The following is a 16,907-nucleotide window of genomic DNA, read 5'->3' as shown; positions in this document are numbered from 1 at the left end:
GCGGATTTGAGCGGCTCGACGTCAGCGGCATCGAATACCACTCTGGACGTGAGCGAAGGAAAGACTGATGCAACCTCGAAAGGCTCCACTGGACAATCAGCCGTCGCAAAAGCATCTCTTGGGTTATTTGGATTTTCTTCCAGGATGCCATACATGGCAGCCGTGCAGCAAGCAGCAATGAACTTCGCAGAAGATGCCAATACCGTTTCTGCAAGCCTGAACCAACTTCCAGCCGAGACATCAGCAAATACCATCAAATCGCTAGCTACGACCGCCTTCAACGCCGAGTCTGACGAAGATGCTCAGAGAGCAGTCCTCGCAGCCGCAGCAGGATCCGCTGGAAGTGCATCAAACACCAAGATCGTGGAGAATACTCCAACGGTTCTGAAAGGATTGAAAGCTATCATGCAGAATCCAACAGCCTCGGCTGTCCAGAGAAATGTTGTCACAATTCAGAATGCGAGGTAAGAAGATCGAGATTCGAGAGAAATGAGACTGACGGAAATAGAAATCCCAATATCTTGCCCAGCATTACGCAGCTTTCAAACTCGGCGTTGAAAGCTGTTGGGTCGACGATGACGCAGCAGAGGTTTCCTGCAACTGGGCAGTGAGTTGAATTGCGATTAGGCCTCGGATTAAGTTGTAATGTATACAGGATTGGGTCTATAAAAAGAATGTACATTACCCGAAGGCTTGATGTTTTGATGGAATATTTATTGTTCGTAATGCAAAACTGTCTGTCTTATTCAGGTCTTGTCTATCTCTATATCACGATTGGAATCCAAAACTATTTCTTTTATACATGCTATACACATATCCTTCTGTTCGGGTCAGGGTCAACTTCCCATACAAGATCCTTCTTGATAATCATGCGCTGGCTGTCAACACTCGCCCCATTATTTCTCCTCGGCACTCCACCCGACCATATACGGTAATTATACTCATCGCCCTTGCCCTTGGGCCTTAAGGTCAACATCTGAAAGGAGCCAGACTGCTGATCACCGCCTGTCTCGTTGGCATGTCCAGCCCCGTAGCCATTTGCTGGGCTTGCTCCATAGTTGGTAGCGAGCTTCTTGATGAAGGGGCGGAGGCGAGGGATCGTTGCTGCAATGATGGAGTACGCAAGCTCTGTTTGTGTCCAGGTGATATATTCGGCTTGAAGGATGGTCGGATTGGTAGTCAGGCCGGCAACATTGAAGGTTGCGAGGCGGAAACCGATGGCGATAATTAAGCTGCGTGCGATGTTAGTCTTTGAATTGGGTACATATATGGATATGCGGGGTGGATTAACGTACGGAAGACGCATGCTGAAAGTAAAGATCACCGTCCACTTTATGTCGAGGGCGGCCTGGAGGGCCGAGACGAGATTGATGGTCACGCCAACCAGGGAGAGTTCAAAGGCAATGTCGAAGCCGGAAATGAGCTTCAGTCGCAGAAACTGCATATGGGTCAGCTTTCTTTCAATCTTATGGATGAGAAACAGGGAGTTTTACAACTCCAGGGCAACTTTCTTGTATCAAGATCCAAGGGCGCGACAGATTGCATTGCAGAGCGACGGTAAATGTTGATGCCACCGTCCACACAGCCATTAAAGTAATGATCCCATACAAAATACGCATGTGTCCCTTTTGCGGAGTCAAGCGCAAGAGCAGGAAGGCAACTGAAATCTTGGACAAGCCGAGAGAGACTACGAAGAGCAGGTTGCTGACATAGTACATCTTTTACACGATTATTAGTAGGAAGGCACCGAGTGTGGCTCGAGGGAAACATACCTGCTGCACCTGGATCAGACTTCTGTCCGATAAGAGCTCGATCGATTTGCCCAGGCCTTTGGCACATGCGCCTAAGACGACGGAAGATTGAATACATGCGAGTACCTACAATTCAATTAGGCTTGGAACTGTGGGTCTCACGATTCGCGGATGGCATTGGCACAAACTGTTGCTGAGGCGAGACAGGCTTCGTCCAAGCCAGCTCTTACACTATTTGTTTGCCGAATGGAGAGGTTGATCAGGCTGAAGAGTAAAATGCACGATAGGCACAATGGTGTCGCGATGAGGATCCATGCCGAGTGATCGCTTTCCGTCACCACGGCGAAGGGGGGGTATTTTCCGGAGGGCTCAGCGATAGAGAACGGTGTTTCTGACATGATTCAATCTGGGGTTGACAGTTGTGCCCCAAAAAGGGGGGCCGCGAAGGAAACACAGCTCTTTTCGAAAAGTTGCCTTTGAAATGGTTGATGTTGTTGCTCGAAGACCTGCGTAGCTTGATATGTACGGGTGCAAGCATGAACGGTCGATCGTCCCGTGGGGTTGTTTCGAACTAGGGGGACCAACAATGCCCTTGCAGGTGGGAATCCTCTTCCGAGCCCCACGGCGTGGTCCCCAAATCAGAAGTTTAAATCAGAAGCTTAAATCAGAAGCTTAAATAGAGATACTCTGTATAGGGGGTCTTGAGATGTAAACCCGTATTTATACAGCGCAGCAAGAAAAGCTGGAATCAAGACAGGTGATTGGTCAGACCACCTGCGATCCTAGCTGGTTCGCCGATAACACTCCTGTAAACAGGTGACAATTAACAAACATTTCGCAGTGTAGGTAGTACTCTATATAATGCCAATTAATCTGGACTGGGCCATTCTTTCGATATTGCAACCTTAAGTCTCTTTTGGCCAATTTTTGTCATTCCTCACATTCCTCGTGCCAAAGCGGGTCAGAGATTCAGAGCTGGCACATTTCATCATGCCAGGGAACACGGAACCGGCTCCCCGTCCGGGCGCTGCTCAGTGCTCCCAGTCTCCATACCACAGACCCGGTGGACCAGTGGATGAAGGAATCGACGCATGGGTCAACCGAGAACACCAAATCCTCAGCAAAAGTCAGCACTTCCAAGATTATACAGAAACGCCGTGCTATATCCGAATATCTCGAAATCAATAATCCGACAGCAATTCTACACTCTCTACTCGATGTATTAGGCGGATAATTCCAGTTTGCGTTAGCTATGCGAACACTAAGTAAATTTACTCCTCACCCAATTTTTGGTGGCTTGGCATGAGCCGTGCATGAATTCATTCAACCACTACCACTGGTGATACGGTGCGCCACTGTTGCACAAGGAGCGCAGCGACCCCCTGCGAAAGGCGGGAATGCAAGGTGCGCCCACAGTCCAAAGCTCGAGCTCCCGCCCCCTGTTCGACTGTCAACAAGACTTCCAAGTTCCAAGGCTAAGGGAATGCGTTCAAGCCACTCGTGAGTCTGGACTGGCTCTTCGTATCTCCGGCGAATAACGAGGCGGCTCACCAGCTCTCACATTGAAGGAGGGAAAGGAAAATGGGACGACTCTACAGTACCGTCATCGCCTGGGCGGGGACGAAAATGGGAAGCGAGTGTTTCGCTTGGGCTCGAGGCAAAGGGTTGCTGAGACCACGAGTGGCCAGCAGCCTTTAAGCGGATGTAGCTGCGTGAGGGATTCTCAATGGGACTCTTGCAGCTTGACTGAAGCTACTTGAGGGCTTCATTCGCTTGCTATCTCCGGAACTGTCATGCCTTCCCATGCCTGTCGACCAGGGCCTGCTGAAGCGTCCGAGAAACTGGCATTCCCCACATTCCAGCTTCCTTCTCAACTCCCTCGCACAAAGATTGCTTCCTTCTACCCCCCAGGAATCAACACCTGCCGGTCCATTCACTTGTGCTTCTCTGTTTCCCAATTCTCTGTCTTTGACGAAACATCATCACACCGTGATGGACACCTCTCAAGTCAACAAATCCCCGATTGACGACGTCCAAATTGTGGAAAAGGAGCCTGACGATGGAGGGATTGCCTCCCGGTACCGAGGCACTGCAGCCGACAAGAGAGACATGATGGTCTTAGGAAAGACACAGGTCCTTCGCGTGAGTAACATCGACAAACCGCATTGACTGAGCTCCTGAACTAACTTTGGCCAGCGCAACTTCAAGTTCATAACAATGTTGGGATTCGCGAGTACTGTTACGGCAAGCTGGGAGTTTCTGCTACCGTGCGCATTCTGATCCTCTATGGGCTCCTACAGACTGTCTAACTCCCCAATAGACTCTTCGTCTTCGTTTTGATCGATGGTGGTACAGCTGATCTGTTCTGGGGGTTTATCGTTGTTGCAATTGGGATTTCACTTGTCTACGCAAGTCTTGCAGAGATAGCGTCCATGTGAGCATCAGTATGCCACTTTCTCTAGAACCATATCTGACTTTATATTTAAGGTGTCCAACTGCTGGAGGGCAATACCATTGGGTTTCGGAGTTTGCGCCTCCCAAGATGCAGAAGCTTCTGAGCTACACTGTTGGTAGGTATTTCCATTGCTTCATGGGCGATTCTTCTCACAAATGCTGTTAGGTTGGCTTTGTGCAATAGGATGGCAGGTTTACCTTGCTGGTGATTGCTTCATGGTTGGCACCATCATCCAAGGATTGAGAGCTCTGAATGTAGCCGACTACGAGTGGAAAAACTGGCACGGCACCCTCCTGACGATTGCCGTCGTTGCTTTCTCCATCGTATTTAACACGTTCTTGGCTACGCGGCTTCCACTTATCGAGGGTACCGTCTTGATCCTCCATCTAGCGGGCTTCTTCGGCATCATTATCCCTCTATGGGTTATGGCTCCTCGCGCTCACCCGCACATCTTGCTCGAATTTAGCAACAATGGAGGTTGGTCAACCACAGGCGTGTCGGCAATGATTGGTTTGACCACACCATTGAGTGTGCTCATTGGATACGATTGCTCGGTTCACATGTGTAAGGACTTTTCACTGTTCAAATCTGGCAATGAAACTTCCCGCTGATACACCTACAGCCGAGGAGATCCAGGACGCCTCGCTCACTCTTCCAAGGGCAATAATGTGGTCTGTGGTCTCCAACGCCGTTCTGTCATTCATTATGGCAGTTACCTTGATCTTTACCCTGGGCGACATCCAGAGTGTCCTAGAGACACCGACATTTCAGCCTTTCATCCAAGTTTTCTTCAATGCTACTCAAAGCTATGCCGGAACGAACGTGATGACGACAATTGTCATTATATTACTGGTATCTTGCTGCATTAGCGAAGTAGCAACGGCATCGAGGCAAATTTGGTCTTTTGCTCGAGACAAAGGTTTGCCTGGCTCGAATTGGCTATCACGGGTGAGTTGGGTTTGTATCAGTACGTGAGCTTGACTGACTAGCTAGGTAACTCCTGGATGGAATGTTCCCGTTCGAGCGGTCTTTGTTTCGGTCGTAGTCAGCTCTTTGCTTGCTTGCATCAATCTCGGCTCTTCGACTGCCTTGAATGCCATCAACTCTCTCGGTGGTGTCTCAATTCTCTCTTCGTACTTCATCACAATCAGCTGCCTGGTCTGGAGGCGGGTTTCAGGGAAACCTCTACCACCACGACGATGGTCACTGGGGAGGGTTGGCTTGGCAATCAACATTGCGTCGCTTTTATTCCTGGCACCCGTTTGGTTCTTTGCTTTTTGGCCGCTTGCGACGCCCGTAACATCCGGAACTATGAATTGGTCTTCTACGATGTTTGGTGGGACCATTCTGTTCGCACTTGTCTATTACGCTTTCTGGGCTCGACATCAGTACGTTGGACCTGTACTCCAAGTAAAGCGAGACGAGTAAATTTGCAGGAGAAATTCCTAGAGCACGCTTCGTCGGATAAAGATTATGTTGTTAGTGTGGCGCGTACATAGCTAATAGAATATCTAAGATCAAAATGTTGCCTAGATTGGTGTCCTGTTCCATGATTATATAGTTCCTGTGGGCATTTTCGATCGTCGCTATGCTACCCGTTGCTACACTTCAAAAGTTCCAACTCACTTTTAATGCGATTCCAATCCACATGCTTGAGGTAGAAAATTTGTTACTTAACCCAAGGTTTGGCAAGCTTTTCCCTGTCCTAGCTTTGGGTATTAATGGAAATTTATGAAGTGTTCCTCATGGAGTCTCGTGTCTGCTACTGACTGCAGATACGACAAGCAAGGGTCATGACCCACATTTCATTTCGTACTGTAGCCCAAGAAAGTGTGTGAGTCTGCAGATCAGCCGATGAGAGTTCATAAATTTCCGTCTTCTCATAATTTAATTAAAAATTGACGCAAAAAGATCCCGGCTACTCGCAGGCATTTCCTCACGCTGTTTGGGCCGGCTCGACTTGCGAGCTGGGGACAGCAATTCTAACTTTATTATATAAAAGGGCTTCCACTCTACCTATTATAATAGAAACTTATTTTCTTACGAGCCCTAACAATTCAATTGAAATGCATTAATCCAATAAGTTGCGCTATTCGTGGTTATATTGTAGCATACAAATGTCTGAGTTTTTCTCCACTCCTCATCCGTTTTACGATTCTGCCCTCAATCTGAAAGGCTCTCTCAAACAAATACAGCCCTCACCAACTCAGCATTATGACGACACAAAGCTCCCTTGCAGGCCTGGAAACATATGAGAACCTGAATGTTGAATACGAAAACGCCTACGCAGACAACACATTCAAAGAAGCCTGCATCACAAAGCCATATCTATACTTGCTTCTGGATCGCGACTTATAGACGTGGGATGTGGAGCCGGTATGGCAGTTGCGGACATGCTATCTTGGGCAGAGCTTGATGTTGTCGGCTTCGACATCTCACCCAAGACGGTTCGCCTCGCACAGTCACGAGTCAAAGGTCTCTACACTATCTCTGACATGCTCAGCTACGATCCCGATTGCCAATTCGCTGCTGTTTTCATTGTCTTTTCTCACCTACCGCTCTCGTTTGCAGATTTCAGCGCCGCTGCTTACTAGTTCGCTAGCGCACTGCAACCTGGTGGGGGGATTTTGCGCCAAGTAATACCTGTGACGGCGGGATCAATGCAATGGTCGAGGCACAGACTTCAGAGAATCTCATGTATTGAAAATACTAAGCTAGAGAGTAGAGGAGAAGGGAATGCCTCGACCTTTAGTAGTGCTTTGCCAACCTCTAGATTTCCACCGTGTGTTGCACTGTACCATGTCGGCGGTAGGAACACGGGCAAACCCACATGAGATCACTCGTATAAATGACGTGAAGGAGCTTGTTAGATCGTGGGTCTTGTCTCAGGCGTTTGAAATCGGTTGAAATACGAGAATGAATTTCGTTCACACTGCTAGGGAGGTAACCAAGCCTCGGTTAGAAATTGTAACCCCTGAAGCTAAACCTATTTTGGTGAGCCCTTTCAGTCCAAACAGGGGCAAGGCTCCAAGGCACTGTCGTTGGTTATAGTGGGTGCAGTTGACGAACAAGATCGGGAAAGTATTTGGTAGCAAAGCTCTATATTTCAGCAATATTAATATCCGAACCTTTTGCCCTCCCCCATGCTCACTAAATAACTTTTTTCGCCAGTGTAATCTCTTTATGACGTATCGTGTCTATAACCTTTTAACAAGTTCACGGCAAAATTTAACGGCTAAAAGAAAGAGGGCTTGTTATCAAATCAAAGGTCATTCCAAACTATCGGGTTTCTTATTAACGGTTAAAGTCTCTATCCGCAGTGAGAATTGGCTCTATCTAGTGAGTTGCAGATATCGGTTAGGGTACACGTCCGAGGATTAGAGGAAGTGATTTGGTGAGGTACAGTAACCCTACGCGAGAGGCACACGGGTGTCGCGAAGTACTGCAGGCTGACCGGTTCAATTCGTTAAATGAGAAGAAGGTTCAAATTTAATCAATGAGAATGTTTCGTGAAACGCTCGGCTGTGTTAACACGTTAACACAGCCTAATTACAAGGCCGTGAGTTGTGAAGCTTTAAATCCGCATCTGCATCAGCCCAGCCCCTCCAAAACCTTCACGATATCGAGAACATTTTGAAAATTCTCTCTTGAGGCCGACTATAGAAACCATGGCGGACGGTTTGCCCATCGATGTCGGGCTTCCTATCTCTCATTTCTTAAGTGTTGAACTGACGTGCCCAGGCTTCCGACGATATCAATGACAATGATTCTGCAATCTCAACCGTTCGTACTTGAAAGGACATTCTCTGCTATTGACTTGGGGTTGACCGATCTCAGGAAGACATCGACTCGACAGTTTCAATCGGCTCCAGCATTTTGAAGTACCGAGAGGAAAATGGGAGAACATACCATGCCTACAAAGACGGAAGTGAGTTATTCTCTTTCGGTTGCACAGCTGCCGTTTGATTAACAATTGCCAGAATACTTACTGCCTAATGATGAGGTAAGATTGCCCCCTCCTTCCGTGAAGCTTCGTTAACAAAAAAAGAGTGAGAATGACCGGCTTGGTACGATTGTTCCCTCGGATAAAACCCCACTAATGCTGTGAAGACCTCCAACATCACATGTGGTGCCTGACTTTCAGCGGCAAGTTATATCTCGCTCCAATCCCGAAAGATCAAAAGCTTCACCGCGTTGCCGATCTTGGAACCGGCACAGGAATCTGGGCCATCGACTTTGGTATGGTGCCTCTATCGGGATCGAATAAAAGCTAATTCGTCAGCTGATGAACATCCTGAATCTTTGGTATGTTCAGGACACTTCTACAACAGGCAGTGCTGACCAAATACAGGTCTATGGTATTGATCTCAGCCCCATCCAACCCAGCTTGTATGTCTACAAATAGATGATCATGAAATTCCCGCTAACGATTAGCCTTCCTCCAAATTGCATCTTTGAGATCGACGATATTGAAGAACCGTGGACTTACAAGTACAAATTCGACTTTATTCATCTCCGCATGATGACAGGGTCAATTGCGGACTGGCAGAAGTGCTTTCATCAATGCTATGAGTAAGTTCTCCCCCCCCCCCCCCCCCCCCCCCCCCGCGGGACACCCACTTACCTCAACCAGGAGCCTCAATCCAGGAGGCTGGATTGAGGTCAAAGATATGAGACTTCCAATTGAGGACAATGACGCATCATTCCCTGAGGGTTGTGCGGTCAGAAAATGGACAGAACTCGCTATGGAAGGAGCCGCGAAAATGGGCCGCCCTCTCAACAGCGCTATCGAATACAAGGCACAGCTCGAAGATGCGGGCTTTCACAACGTCAGAGAGGAGATGTTTAGGTGGCCTCAAAATAAGTGGCCTAAAGATGCAAAGCTGAAAGAATTGGGCAAGTCATCTCGTCCCTTCCGCAAATTGCGCACTAATGAAACAGGGATGTGGTTGTGCGAGAACTTCACCAGCGGTCTCTCAGGCCTGAGCATGGCACTTTTTACCCGGGGACTGGGATGGACTCCTGAAGAAACAGAGGCCTTCCTAGTGACAGTCAGAAAAGATATGAAGGACACCAAGATCCATGGCTACTATACGATGTAAGCAACTTCAATGTTACTGCAAAACCCAGTGTTAACCATTGCAGCTCTGTCATATACGGTCAAAAACCAGCATAATAAAACATCAACTTACTGGGATACGGAGCAAAACTGGAGATTTTCATTCCTTTAGAAGTGAAGCAAAAAGCAGAAAAGATGCCTTGAAATAGTTCTCCTTGCAACTAGTGTCTCATTTTGACTCATTCCGGGCAAACTTCAGAAATAGATTCCTCCATTCCGTACCTGACGTTGATTGTAGCCAATATATCTAAACAGAGAAAGGCTAACACTACGCCTACCAGGACACGCAACTTCCTTCGTGGGGACAATTCTCGGCCCCACAATTGTGGGTGGTGGGGATCCCCCTTCGCCCCGAATGATTCGTGTCCCCTGCATGAAATAGAAGAAAGTCCACCGGACTCAAAGTTTAATCGAAAACTCTCCATTCTATTCTGGGAGCCTCGTAAGCTCCCAGGGAGATCTTTATGAACCTCGCGTCAACTTCAATGAAGGAAGATGCCGGATCAACCCGGTCGTCCTTGAATCACTGAGACTTATGCCCCGCAATTGTCCCGAAGATTTTGATCGACATGAGTATTTGATGTTCAAACCCCCAAACATGTTGCGTTTCATCTGAGTTCATCCCTATCAGTGCCAATCCTTCTTCACCATGAGACTTCTCGCCGTTCTCTCACTCGTCACCAGCCTTGTCTCAGCGCAAAATGCCACAACCACAACTTCATCTCTCCCAACGGTGACTCTCGATTACAGCACAATCGTTGCCGCAGCTGCAAATCAGACTGTCGGTTACTACAAATATCAAAATATCAGATTCGCAGCTGTTCCCACAGGAACTCTCCGGTGGGACAAACCCCAATGGCCACCCTTCGAAACGGCAGTCAACGATGGCAGCTTGGCCGCTTCCGATGTAGATTGTGCTTCAGAAGAAGACTGCCTCTACATGGATATTTGGGCTCCTGCAAATAGTGCAAACAAAAGTTTGCCTGTCATGGTGTGGACCTACGGCGGCGGTTTCACCGGAGGTAGTAAATCGCAAAACACACCGGAAGGTCTATTCGATTTGTCAACAGACTTCGTTTTCGTTGCATACAACTACAGACTTGGCATGACTGGCCTTGCAAACGGTCCAACTCTGCTTCATGAGGAAGGAACATCGAATGTGGCACTTTGGGATGTGCAACACGCTTTCGAATGGACAAAAAAATACATCAGCGCGTTTGGTGGGAGCCCGGAGAAGATCACTGCCGTTGGATTCTCTGCTGGTGGGTCTCAAACGCTGTTCCAGTTAACTGTAAGTTTGAACCGTGTTGCAGAGCTCTGTGCTGACGCTCTCAGCGATTTGCCGGCCGTGCTGAACAGCTTTTCGATCGAGCGTATGTGATGTCTCCAGGATTCGTACCCGGATCTGGACATCATCACTCTGAGGTATGTCCTCCCTATCTTCCGCGGGGCGAACGCTAAAACGTACAGACTTTCTGGCAAAATGTCTCGTCTGCTGTCGGCTGTGATGGCGGCTCATTGGATTGCATGCGAGAAATTAGTTTCGATGATCTCAACACTGCTGCAACAGACCAAGTCGACAGTTACACGTACCAATTCCAGCCTCGCGTTGATGGAGATTTTGTTGCAGACACCTGTCAGTATCATTCCCAGATATGATGTAAGACGCCTCTCACACTTTGCAGACGAAGCCCAATTGTATCAAAAGAGATTCAACTTCAGTGGCCCCTTCGTGATCACCCATGAGCAGCACGAAGCAAACAGTGCAGCGTGGTCAGGGGTAAATACCACAGAAGACGTTACCACCTATCTAAGAATCTTCTTTCCCGCAATAACAGACGACGTCATCAACCAGGCTTTGGAATTATATCCCGAATCAGATTATTCCAGCCCAGGACTACGGTTCTCGGATATGAAGCAATCATTTGATTTGACAGCCCACAACCTGGCGCTGACTCAAGCTCTCAACAATCAAACGTGGAATGCAATGGTTGCTCTGGATCAGGCTACTCACGGGACAGACCAGAGTTATTATTGTGAGCATTCTTCCTCAGTGCTCTGAACTCTTGATTGACAGAAATTAGGGTACAGCACATACACTCTCTCTTCAAGTACCACAACAAGCTCAACCACCAATTCGACCGTCACTTCTTCTGCTACTGCTGCTGCAAGTTCTGGCTCGGTCCTCTCAAATGGCCCCACTGGTGGGATAGGTGGAGGTTCCACAGTCAACGCAACAATAGCTGTAGGTTTCCGCGACACCTCCTCAATGTGCTGTGTTGACCTTTCCAGATTATGATGCAAAAATACCTTATGTCTTTCGTGCTGACAGGAAATCCCAACACTTTGTGGGCTGATGACAAGCTTGACTGGCCTCTGTATAATACGTCACCTGCGGGCACAGAGTTGGTGTTTAATACCACGTTCTATCTTGAGGACGACAATCTGGCAAATGCCAAAAGTTTGTTTTGGAACAAGGCGATGTGGTATTGAGATAGAAGAACAAGAAAAGAGGAATCTATTGTCCTGATACCCCACAGAATCATTTCGAGAGACACGATAATTAGTGCACTTCTTTATTGCATTGCTTTCGACTCTCCCGAATCCAAAGTTGATATTGATAGGGTACTACTTCAGTGGTTTCGGTGTGAATAAATCTGTACCAAAAGGTGAAGAATTTGAAGCGTCCTACCAAACTCTGTGAGAAACTTCCAAGTAAATGTTTAATCTCGATTTTTCTTCACCTTCGAACACCACCTATCTCGACCATCAACCGCAGCCACGATATTGCCTAAAGAAGCAGCGCTTTCTCTGGTTCTTCCTACTATTCTTTCCGTATCTGCAGGTCAACTGAGGCTTGTCGGAGCGTGAAAGCTCGTGTAGCCTTGCAGAGAAAAGACGGGATCTCCTTAGCACTCTCGAGGTAAGATTTCACCTTTACCTCCGTATAAAAACGCGAAGGTGATGCGCAAGTGAAAGTGAATATGTGATAAAACTTCCTCGGCAGCCATGTCGTAAAGGTTTCTCCATCAACCCGACTTCGCGAATTTACTCCCACCACTGAGACCCTCACGACAATTTCAATCTATCGCGATGAATTGAAGGTTAGGTGGTGATGAGCTTCTCCTGGCGGGCAGGAGAGAGACGCCGACGAGGTTGCCCTGAGGCCTCGAGGGTCTGTAGGAAGGGAGGTTGCTTTGCCTGTCCATCACATCGAAGCATACGACTCGTTCTCACTTTCCGAGCGCGATAGCAGCCGACAATTGGGATCCGGCGGCGCAGAAGGTGATGTTTATCTACGCGCTCACAATTGAGAAAGCTGGGGAATGGGCATTCTGTGTGCCGTACGACGACACATGGCGCCCAGCACTTCGCGATTGGGGCCACATGTTCGCAGTCAAGGGAACCGGGGCGAGCATTCAGCACTACAAGGTGTCTGAAAAGGGCACGCTGCTGTGCAGGAGTCTCTCGTCGTGCAGAAATATCAAGAACTGCTGCGGGACATCCCAGTTCATTCTCAATGGGTGCAACTGAACCAGGATAACCCAGACGAGTATACTGTCTCTATCACATTGCCAACCATCCCAGGACTAGGAAAGAATGCTGGAAACTTCATCGACGAGGATGACGAAATCGGGGTCTTCTTTGAACCGAAGCCAACTAAAGTCCTCCACCCCATTACCAAAGAACCGATCATTCCTCCTGCGTCGTGGAACGGCATGATCGTTCGCCCCGACGAGCTGGAAGGCAATACCGGCACTCACGTCATAAGAGTCTGGCGCCACCGTGACGGAGCAATCTCGGATACGAGAGCAATCCCGGCAGAAAAGTCATGGGCAAAGCGCTGCCCATACATTCCAATTTATATTCAATTGAAGGAGTCGACCCGGACTGTGCGCGCCAGATTGAACGCCCTCGGCCGTATGCATCCACGGGCTGCCAAGTGGAATCGGACTCCCTCTGATCCGGCGGATGCATGCGATGCTGGAGATGAAGCAGAGATGATCTTGAACATGGTTGCTGGAGAGGAGGCAGATGAGATGGAGATCGGTCCTGCATATGTCCAGAAGCTCATCGATTATACACGCCAACGTGCAATCATTGTCGGTCATGAAGTCTCGGAAGTCAAGCCGTACGATTTCTTCGAGACGCTCTCGGAAGAACAGAACACGGAGGTGCTATCCAAGTGCACTGAGCGGCAGAGAGAAGATCTCAGGGAGATTGCGAGAAGCGCGCCCAACGGGATCTTGCCAATCGTCGGTGCTGGAGGCACAGGAAAGACGACATTCACGATTCGTCTTCTTCGAGCTGCGTTCTTGCAAGGGAAGACTGCTCTCGTGACCTCATCTACCAACGCAGCAGTCAACAACATCGCCATACGTGCTGCTGCTGACAGGCTCGGCAAAAATACCTGAGGTATCGATAAGGAATTGATAGTTACTGGTATTAATAAGGTATTAGTAAGTATTAATACGTATTAATTCCTTATCGATTCCTATACCGCTTCTTACCCCGCACCCTCTAATTTTTCACTCTCTCTATTCTCACATCTTTTATTCTCATTCTATTTGGATCACACACTCAAAATGTCTTCTTCGTATGAGCTAGACTCTTCCTCTCTAGCTTCTGCTTTTGTAGATCTAGAACTAGAAGCCCCTTCTAGCCGAAAATTGAGGGCCCCGGTCTGGAAGCATATACGTAATCCTACTGAGAAGGAGAACCAAGCCCACTTCTATTATATCTATTATAATAAGGAAACGAGAAAGCTATATTATACTTCTCTTTTAGAGAATATAAAGAAGTATATATAAGGCTTTTACAAGATCCCTATTAAGATAGCTATTAGTAAGAATCAAGTAATAGTTAATTTGTAATTAAGGCAATATTACTACTAAGCTACTAGAACAAGCGAGTAAGAGGAGCTTAATACTAAGATCCTAGAAGCTCACCTTAATATCTCGGTTATTCTTAAAGCTTTAATTACTCTTATTATTATACGGAATCTGTCTTATACTCTTATTAAATAGCTAGAGTTCCATATACTTTGCCAAGTACTTAATTAAGCTATTAAAGGCAAGATTATAACTTTGTATTCAGGAATTACTAGCTCCGTTAAAGGCGCTTAGAAAGAGTACTAGGATACCGTATAATAAGTAGTCCAGGCTATACTCTTACTTATTTATATTTCTCTAAATATCTGGACCTCTCCAAATTAATTACTTTTACTTATAATCTATAGCTATTTTACTATATATAATAGAAAGTAATAAAAGGCCCTTCTTGCTTTAAAGCAGGTCTCTAGCCATAGCTCAGAAGCTCAAATCTCGATTCTTTAGCTAGTTCTTTAAGATTATGGTATTACTTATAAGCTTAAAGCTATTATATATAATAATATCTTAATAAATAATGTCCTTTATTAATTAGTTTAAAAGAAGCTAAAGGATAAGCTAAGCTTGGACTAGGAGGCAAATTACTAGTATATTCGCTATCTGGGCCATATTATTAATCTAGTTATATAAGCCTTCTTATTTACGAATTAGGTTAGCTTAGAGAATCTTAATTTATATAATAAGCAGGAGCGGTATACTAGAGTCTTTAATATAATAGAGGTAATAAAGGCCTAGTTTAGGCTAATGGGACTTCTTGGCCAAGTATATAATATTATGGTTTATATTCGTAAATTAGCTAGAAGAATAGAGGAGTTTCATATATTTATAAAAAGGCTAATTCTAATAGATAATTATATGAGATAAAATAGCTAGTATAAGATACTTCGTATATTATTTAACTTGAGGCCAGTAGTAGAAAGGTATTATTAAAACTATAAGGAAAAGCTTAAGGAGGATATCTTAACTCCTAAAAATTAGAAAAAGCTTTATATAATTAAGAACTTCCTTATACTCTTTATATAAGCTACTCTTGCGGCTAAGGGCTTAACTTCCCTTAATTCTATTCTCTTTATAATAGATATCTTAATTAAATATCTCTAATAAGAAAATATAAGTTATTCTTTTCTTTTATATAATCTCATATAACTATACTAATTCTAATAGGCTAAATATTAGAAAAGTAAGGATCTAGAGGAAAGAGACTTCCTTTATTAAATCAAGGCAATATATAAGATTCTAGATAATTATTATATAAGAACTAATATATCTCTAGTTTATACTATTATATTAATCTTAAATCCTTATAATTATATAAGATATATTAAGATATACTAGTTAAAGAAATAATTAAAGCTAGTTTTAGCTAAGGTCAAAAAGCTCTGGGAGAAATATCGGGAAAGGCCTATTACTATACCTATACTACTAGCTTTTTGGTATAAAGGCTCGTCTTACAAGATACTAGAACTAGATATATATAATTATATTACCTTATTTCTTAGAATAGAAGCTTGTCCTATAAATTAAGACGAGTTTAAGAACTATAACTTACTAGAATTATATAATCCTGGTAAATAGGGAGCCCTTATATAGTAGTATTAGGATATATAGAGGCAATACTAGCCAAGGCTCTTTCTTATAGCTATTAATATCCTCTCTATTTTACTAATAAGTAATGAGCTAGAGAGAGTATTTTCAGGGAGACGTTATATAATAAGCTAGGATAGGGTATAATTAGAGGCAGAGATAATTAAGATACGAGAGTACTTAAAGTATTAGAAGAGAAGCGGAATTCTAAATACTTTCCTTGAGACTAAGGAAGAAATCTGAGAATAAAGAGAGATTCTATACTTTTTATATAATACTTTAGGGCCAGATTAGAATCTCTTCTCTTAGTTTTTAGGTACTATATAAAAGTAATTGCAATTATAAGTAAAATTAAAAGAAGGTAAATATTAAGAGCTTAATATAATTTATTAAATATTATATAAAAGCCAGGTAATTATATAATATAAAGAGAGTAAGTAGCCCTATCTAGAACCTATAAACTTACTAGCTAGAATAAGCTCCAGGCTTTAAAACCCGTCTACTTCGTATAATTTTAGGAGATTTAGGCTTTCCTCCAGAACCTTTTTTTCCTCTATTATTATTAATATCTCATATAGTATATTAGGTTACATAACTATAATAAATATAGTTATTATATACCCCATATTATTCTTTACCAGGAATCCTTAAATACTTCACAAATATACCTTGACTCTTATTATAAGTAGTATAAGGAGTCTGGGTATTAACTTTACTACTATATTACTTAGTACAGATTATATAAACTCAGGAGAAGTAACTTATACTTACTGGGTCAAGATTATATTAATAACCTCAGGAAGAAGTAGGGCATTAAAGGTACCAGGAGTATAGGGACCCTTAATCGCAATATCTGAGGGTTCTGGATTATTAATATTAAAGGTACGCTTCTGCTAAGGGCTACTATTAATAACTGAGGGCTAGAGCTTATTTCCTCCCACACGAAGGAAGTACTGAGCCTTAGTATTATTAGAGGGGTCTATACAAGTTCAGATAACGAGATCTTATTGAGCTTGGGCTGCCATTATATATATGTATATATAAAGTAGATGAAGTAGAATGTATGAAGTATTATATGTAAGGTGTGTATATGGAGTATGTAAGGAGAG

General features: G+C 44.9%; 6 protein-coding genes across 6 annotated transcripts; 5 read left to right on the top strand and 1 right to left on the bottom strand.

Annotated features, from left to right (window-relative positions):
• Nucleotides 1-135: 135 nt before the first annotated feature.
• Nucleotides 136-605, top strand: K444DRAFT_500502 (uncharacterized protein; the record flags this gene model as incomplete). Its single annotated transcript, XM_024873342.1, has 2 exons — nucleotides 136-464; nucleotides 509-605. Coding segments are annotated over 2 exons (426 nt in total), but the record flags the coding sequence as incomplete, so codon positions are not given.
• Nucleotides 606-735: 130 nt separating this feature from the next.
• On the bottom strand, nucleotides 736-2,248 carry K444DRAFT_596532 (uncharacterized protein). The gene is made up of 5 exons (XM_024878435.1): nucleotides 1,940-2,248; nucleotides 1,773-1,877; nucleotides 1,494-1,718; nucleotides 1,296-1,438; nucleotides 736-1,232 (listed from the first exon to the last, which is right to left on the bottom strand). Exons 1-5 carry the CDS (start codon nucleotides 2,147-2,149, stop codon nucleotides 806-808), a joined length of 1,110 nt encoding a protein of 369 aa, XP_024731708.1. The 5' UTR covers nucleotides 2,150-2,248; the 3' UTR covers nucleotides 736-805.
• Nucleotides 2,249-3,743: 1,495 nt separating this feature from the next.
• K444DRAFT_538493 (amino acid transporter-like protein) lies at nucleotides 3,744-5,634 on the top strand (the record flags this gene model as incomplete). Its single annotated transcript, XM_024875545.1, has 7 exons — nucleotides 3,744-3,893; nucleotides 3,948-4,018; nucleotides 4,072-4,185; nucleotides 4,239-4,321; nucleotides 4,372-4,770; nucleotides 4,829-5,154; nucleotides 5,200-5,634. The coding sequence occupies 7 exons, from the start codon at nucleotides 3,744-3,746 to the stop codon at nucleotides 5,632-5,634; spliced, it is 1,578 nt and encodes a 525-aa protein (XP_024731707.1).
• Nucleotides 5,635-6,390: 756 nt separating this feature from the next.
• K444DRAFT_695916 (uncharacterized protein) lies at nucleotides 6,391-6,800 on the top strand (the record flags this gene model as incomplete). Its single annotated transcript, XM_024887896.1, has 1 exon — nucleotides 6,391-6,800. Exon 1 carries the CDS (start codon nucleotides 6,585-6,587, stop codon nucleotides 6,798-6,800), a length of 216 nt encoding a protein of 71 aa, XP_024731706.1. The 5' UTR covers nucleotides 6,391-6,584.
• Nucleotides 6,801-7,765: 965 nt separating this feature from the next.
• Nucleotides 7,766-9,460, top strand: K444DRAFT_91202 (S-adenosyl-L-methionine-dependent methyltransferase). Its single transcript, XM_024888802.1, has 12 exons — nucleotides 7,766-7,898; nucleotides 7,948-7,989; nucleotides 8,044-8,134; nucleotides 8,187-8,209; nucleotides 8,255-8,273; nucleotides 8,317-8,445; nucleotides 8,489-8,511; nucleotides 8,558-8,595; nucleotides 8,641-8,778; nucleotides 8,840-9,102; nucleotides 9,148-9,304; nucleotides 9,352-9,460. The coding sequence occupies exons 1-12, from the start codon at nucleotides 7,875-7,877 to the stop codon at nucleotides 9,380-9,382; spliced, it is 978 nt and encodes a 325-aa protein (XP_024731705.1). The 5' UTR covers nucleotides 7,766-7,874; the 3' UTR covers nucleotides 9,383-9,460.
• A 514-nt stretch (nucleotides 9,461-9,974) lies between these two features.
• On the top strand, nucleotides 9,975-11,818 carry K444DRAFT_596529 (carboxylesterase family protein-like protein; the record flags this gene model as incomplete). Its single annotated transcript, XM_024878434.1, has 6 exons — nucleotides 9,975-10,616; nucleotides 10,661-10,750; nucleotides 10,796-10,961; nucleotides 11,011-11,361; nucleotides 11,410-11,507; nucleotides 11,618-11,818. The coding sequence occupies 6 exons, from the start codon at nucleotides 9,975-9,977 to the stop codon at nucleotides 11,816-11,818; spliced, it is 1,548 nt and encodes a 515-aa protein (XP_024731704.1).
• Nucleotides 11,819-16,907: the final 5,089 nt, after the last annotated feature.

Source organism: Hyaloscypha bicolor (genome assembly GCF_002865645.1).
Source record: "Hyaloscypha bicolor E unplaced genomic scaffold K444scaffold_126, whole genome shotgun sequence".
Taxonomy (NCBI): domain Eukaryota; kingdom Fungi; phylum Ascomycota; class Leotiomycetes; order Helotiales; family Hyaloscyphaceae; genus Hyaloscypha; species Hyaloscypha bicolor.
This window is presented reverse-complemented; position numbering and strand designations above follow the sequence as displayed.

Bases quoted from the DNA above. Each gene is read 5' to 3' on its own strand.
- K444DRAFT_596532 (XM_024878435.1), bottom strand. From the start codon at position 2,149: ATGTCAGAAACACCGTTCTCTATCGCTGAGCCCTCCGGAAAATACCCC. The intron at 1,878-1,939 runs GTTTGTGCCAAT...ATTGAATTGTAG, and splicing joins CCTGTCTCGCCTCAGCAACA to GTACTCGCATGTATTCAATC. The intron at 1,719-1,772 runs GTATGTTTCCCT...ATCGTGTAAAAG, and splicing joins GTCTGATCCAGGTGCAGCAG to ATGTACTATGTCAGCAACCT.
- K444DRAFT_91202 (XM_024888802.1), top strand. From the start codon at position 7,875: ATGGCGGACGGTTTGCCCATCGAT. The intron at 7,990-8,043 runs GTTCGTACTTGA...GACCGATCTCAG, and splicing joins ATGATTCTGCAATCTCAACC to GAAGACATCGACTCGACAGT. The intron at 8,135-8,186 runs GTGAGTTATTCT...AACAATTGCCAG, and splicing joins CCATGCCTACAAAGACGGAA to AATACTTACTGCCTAATGAT.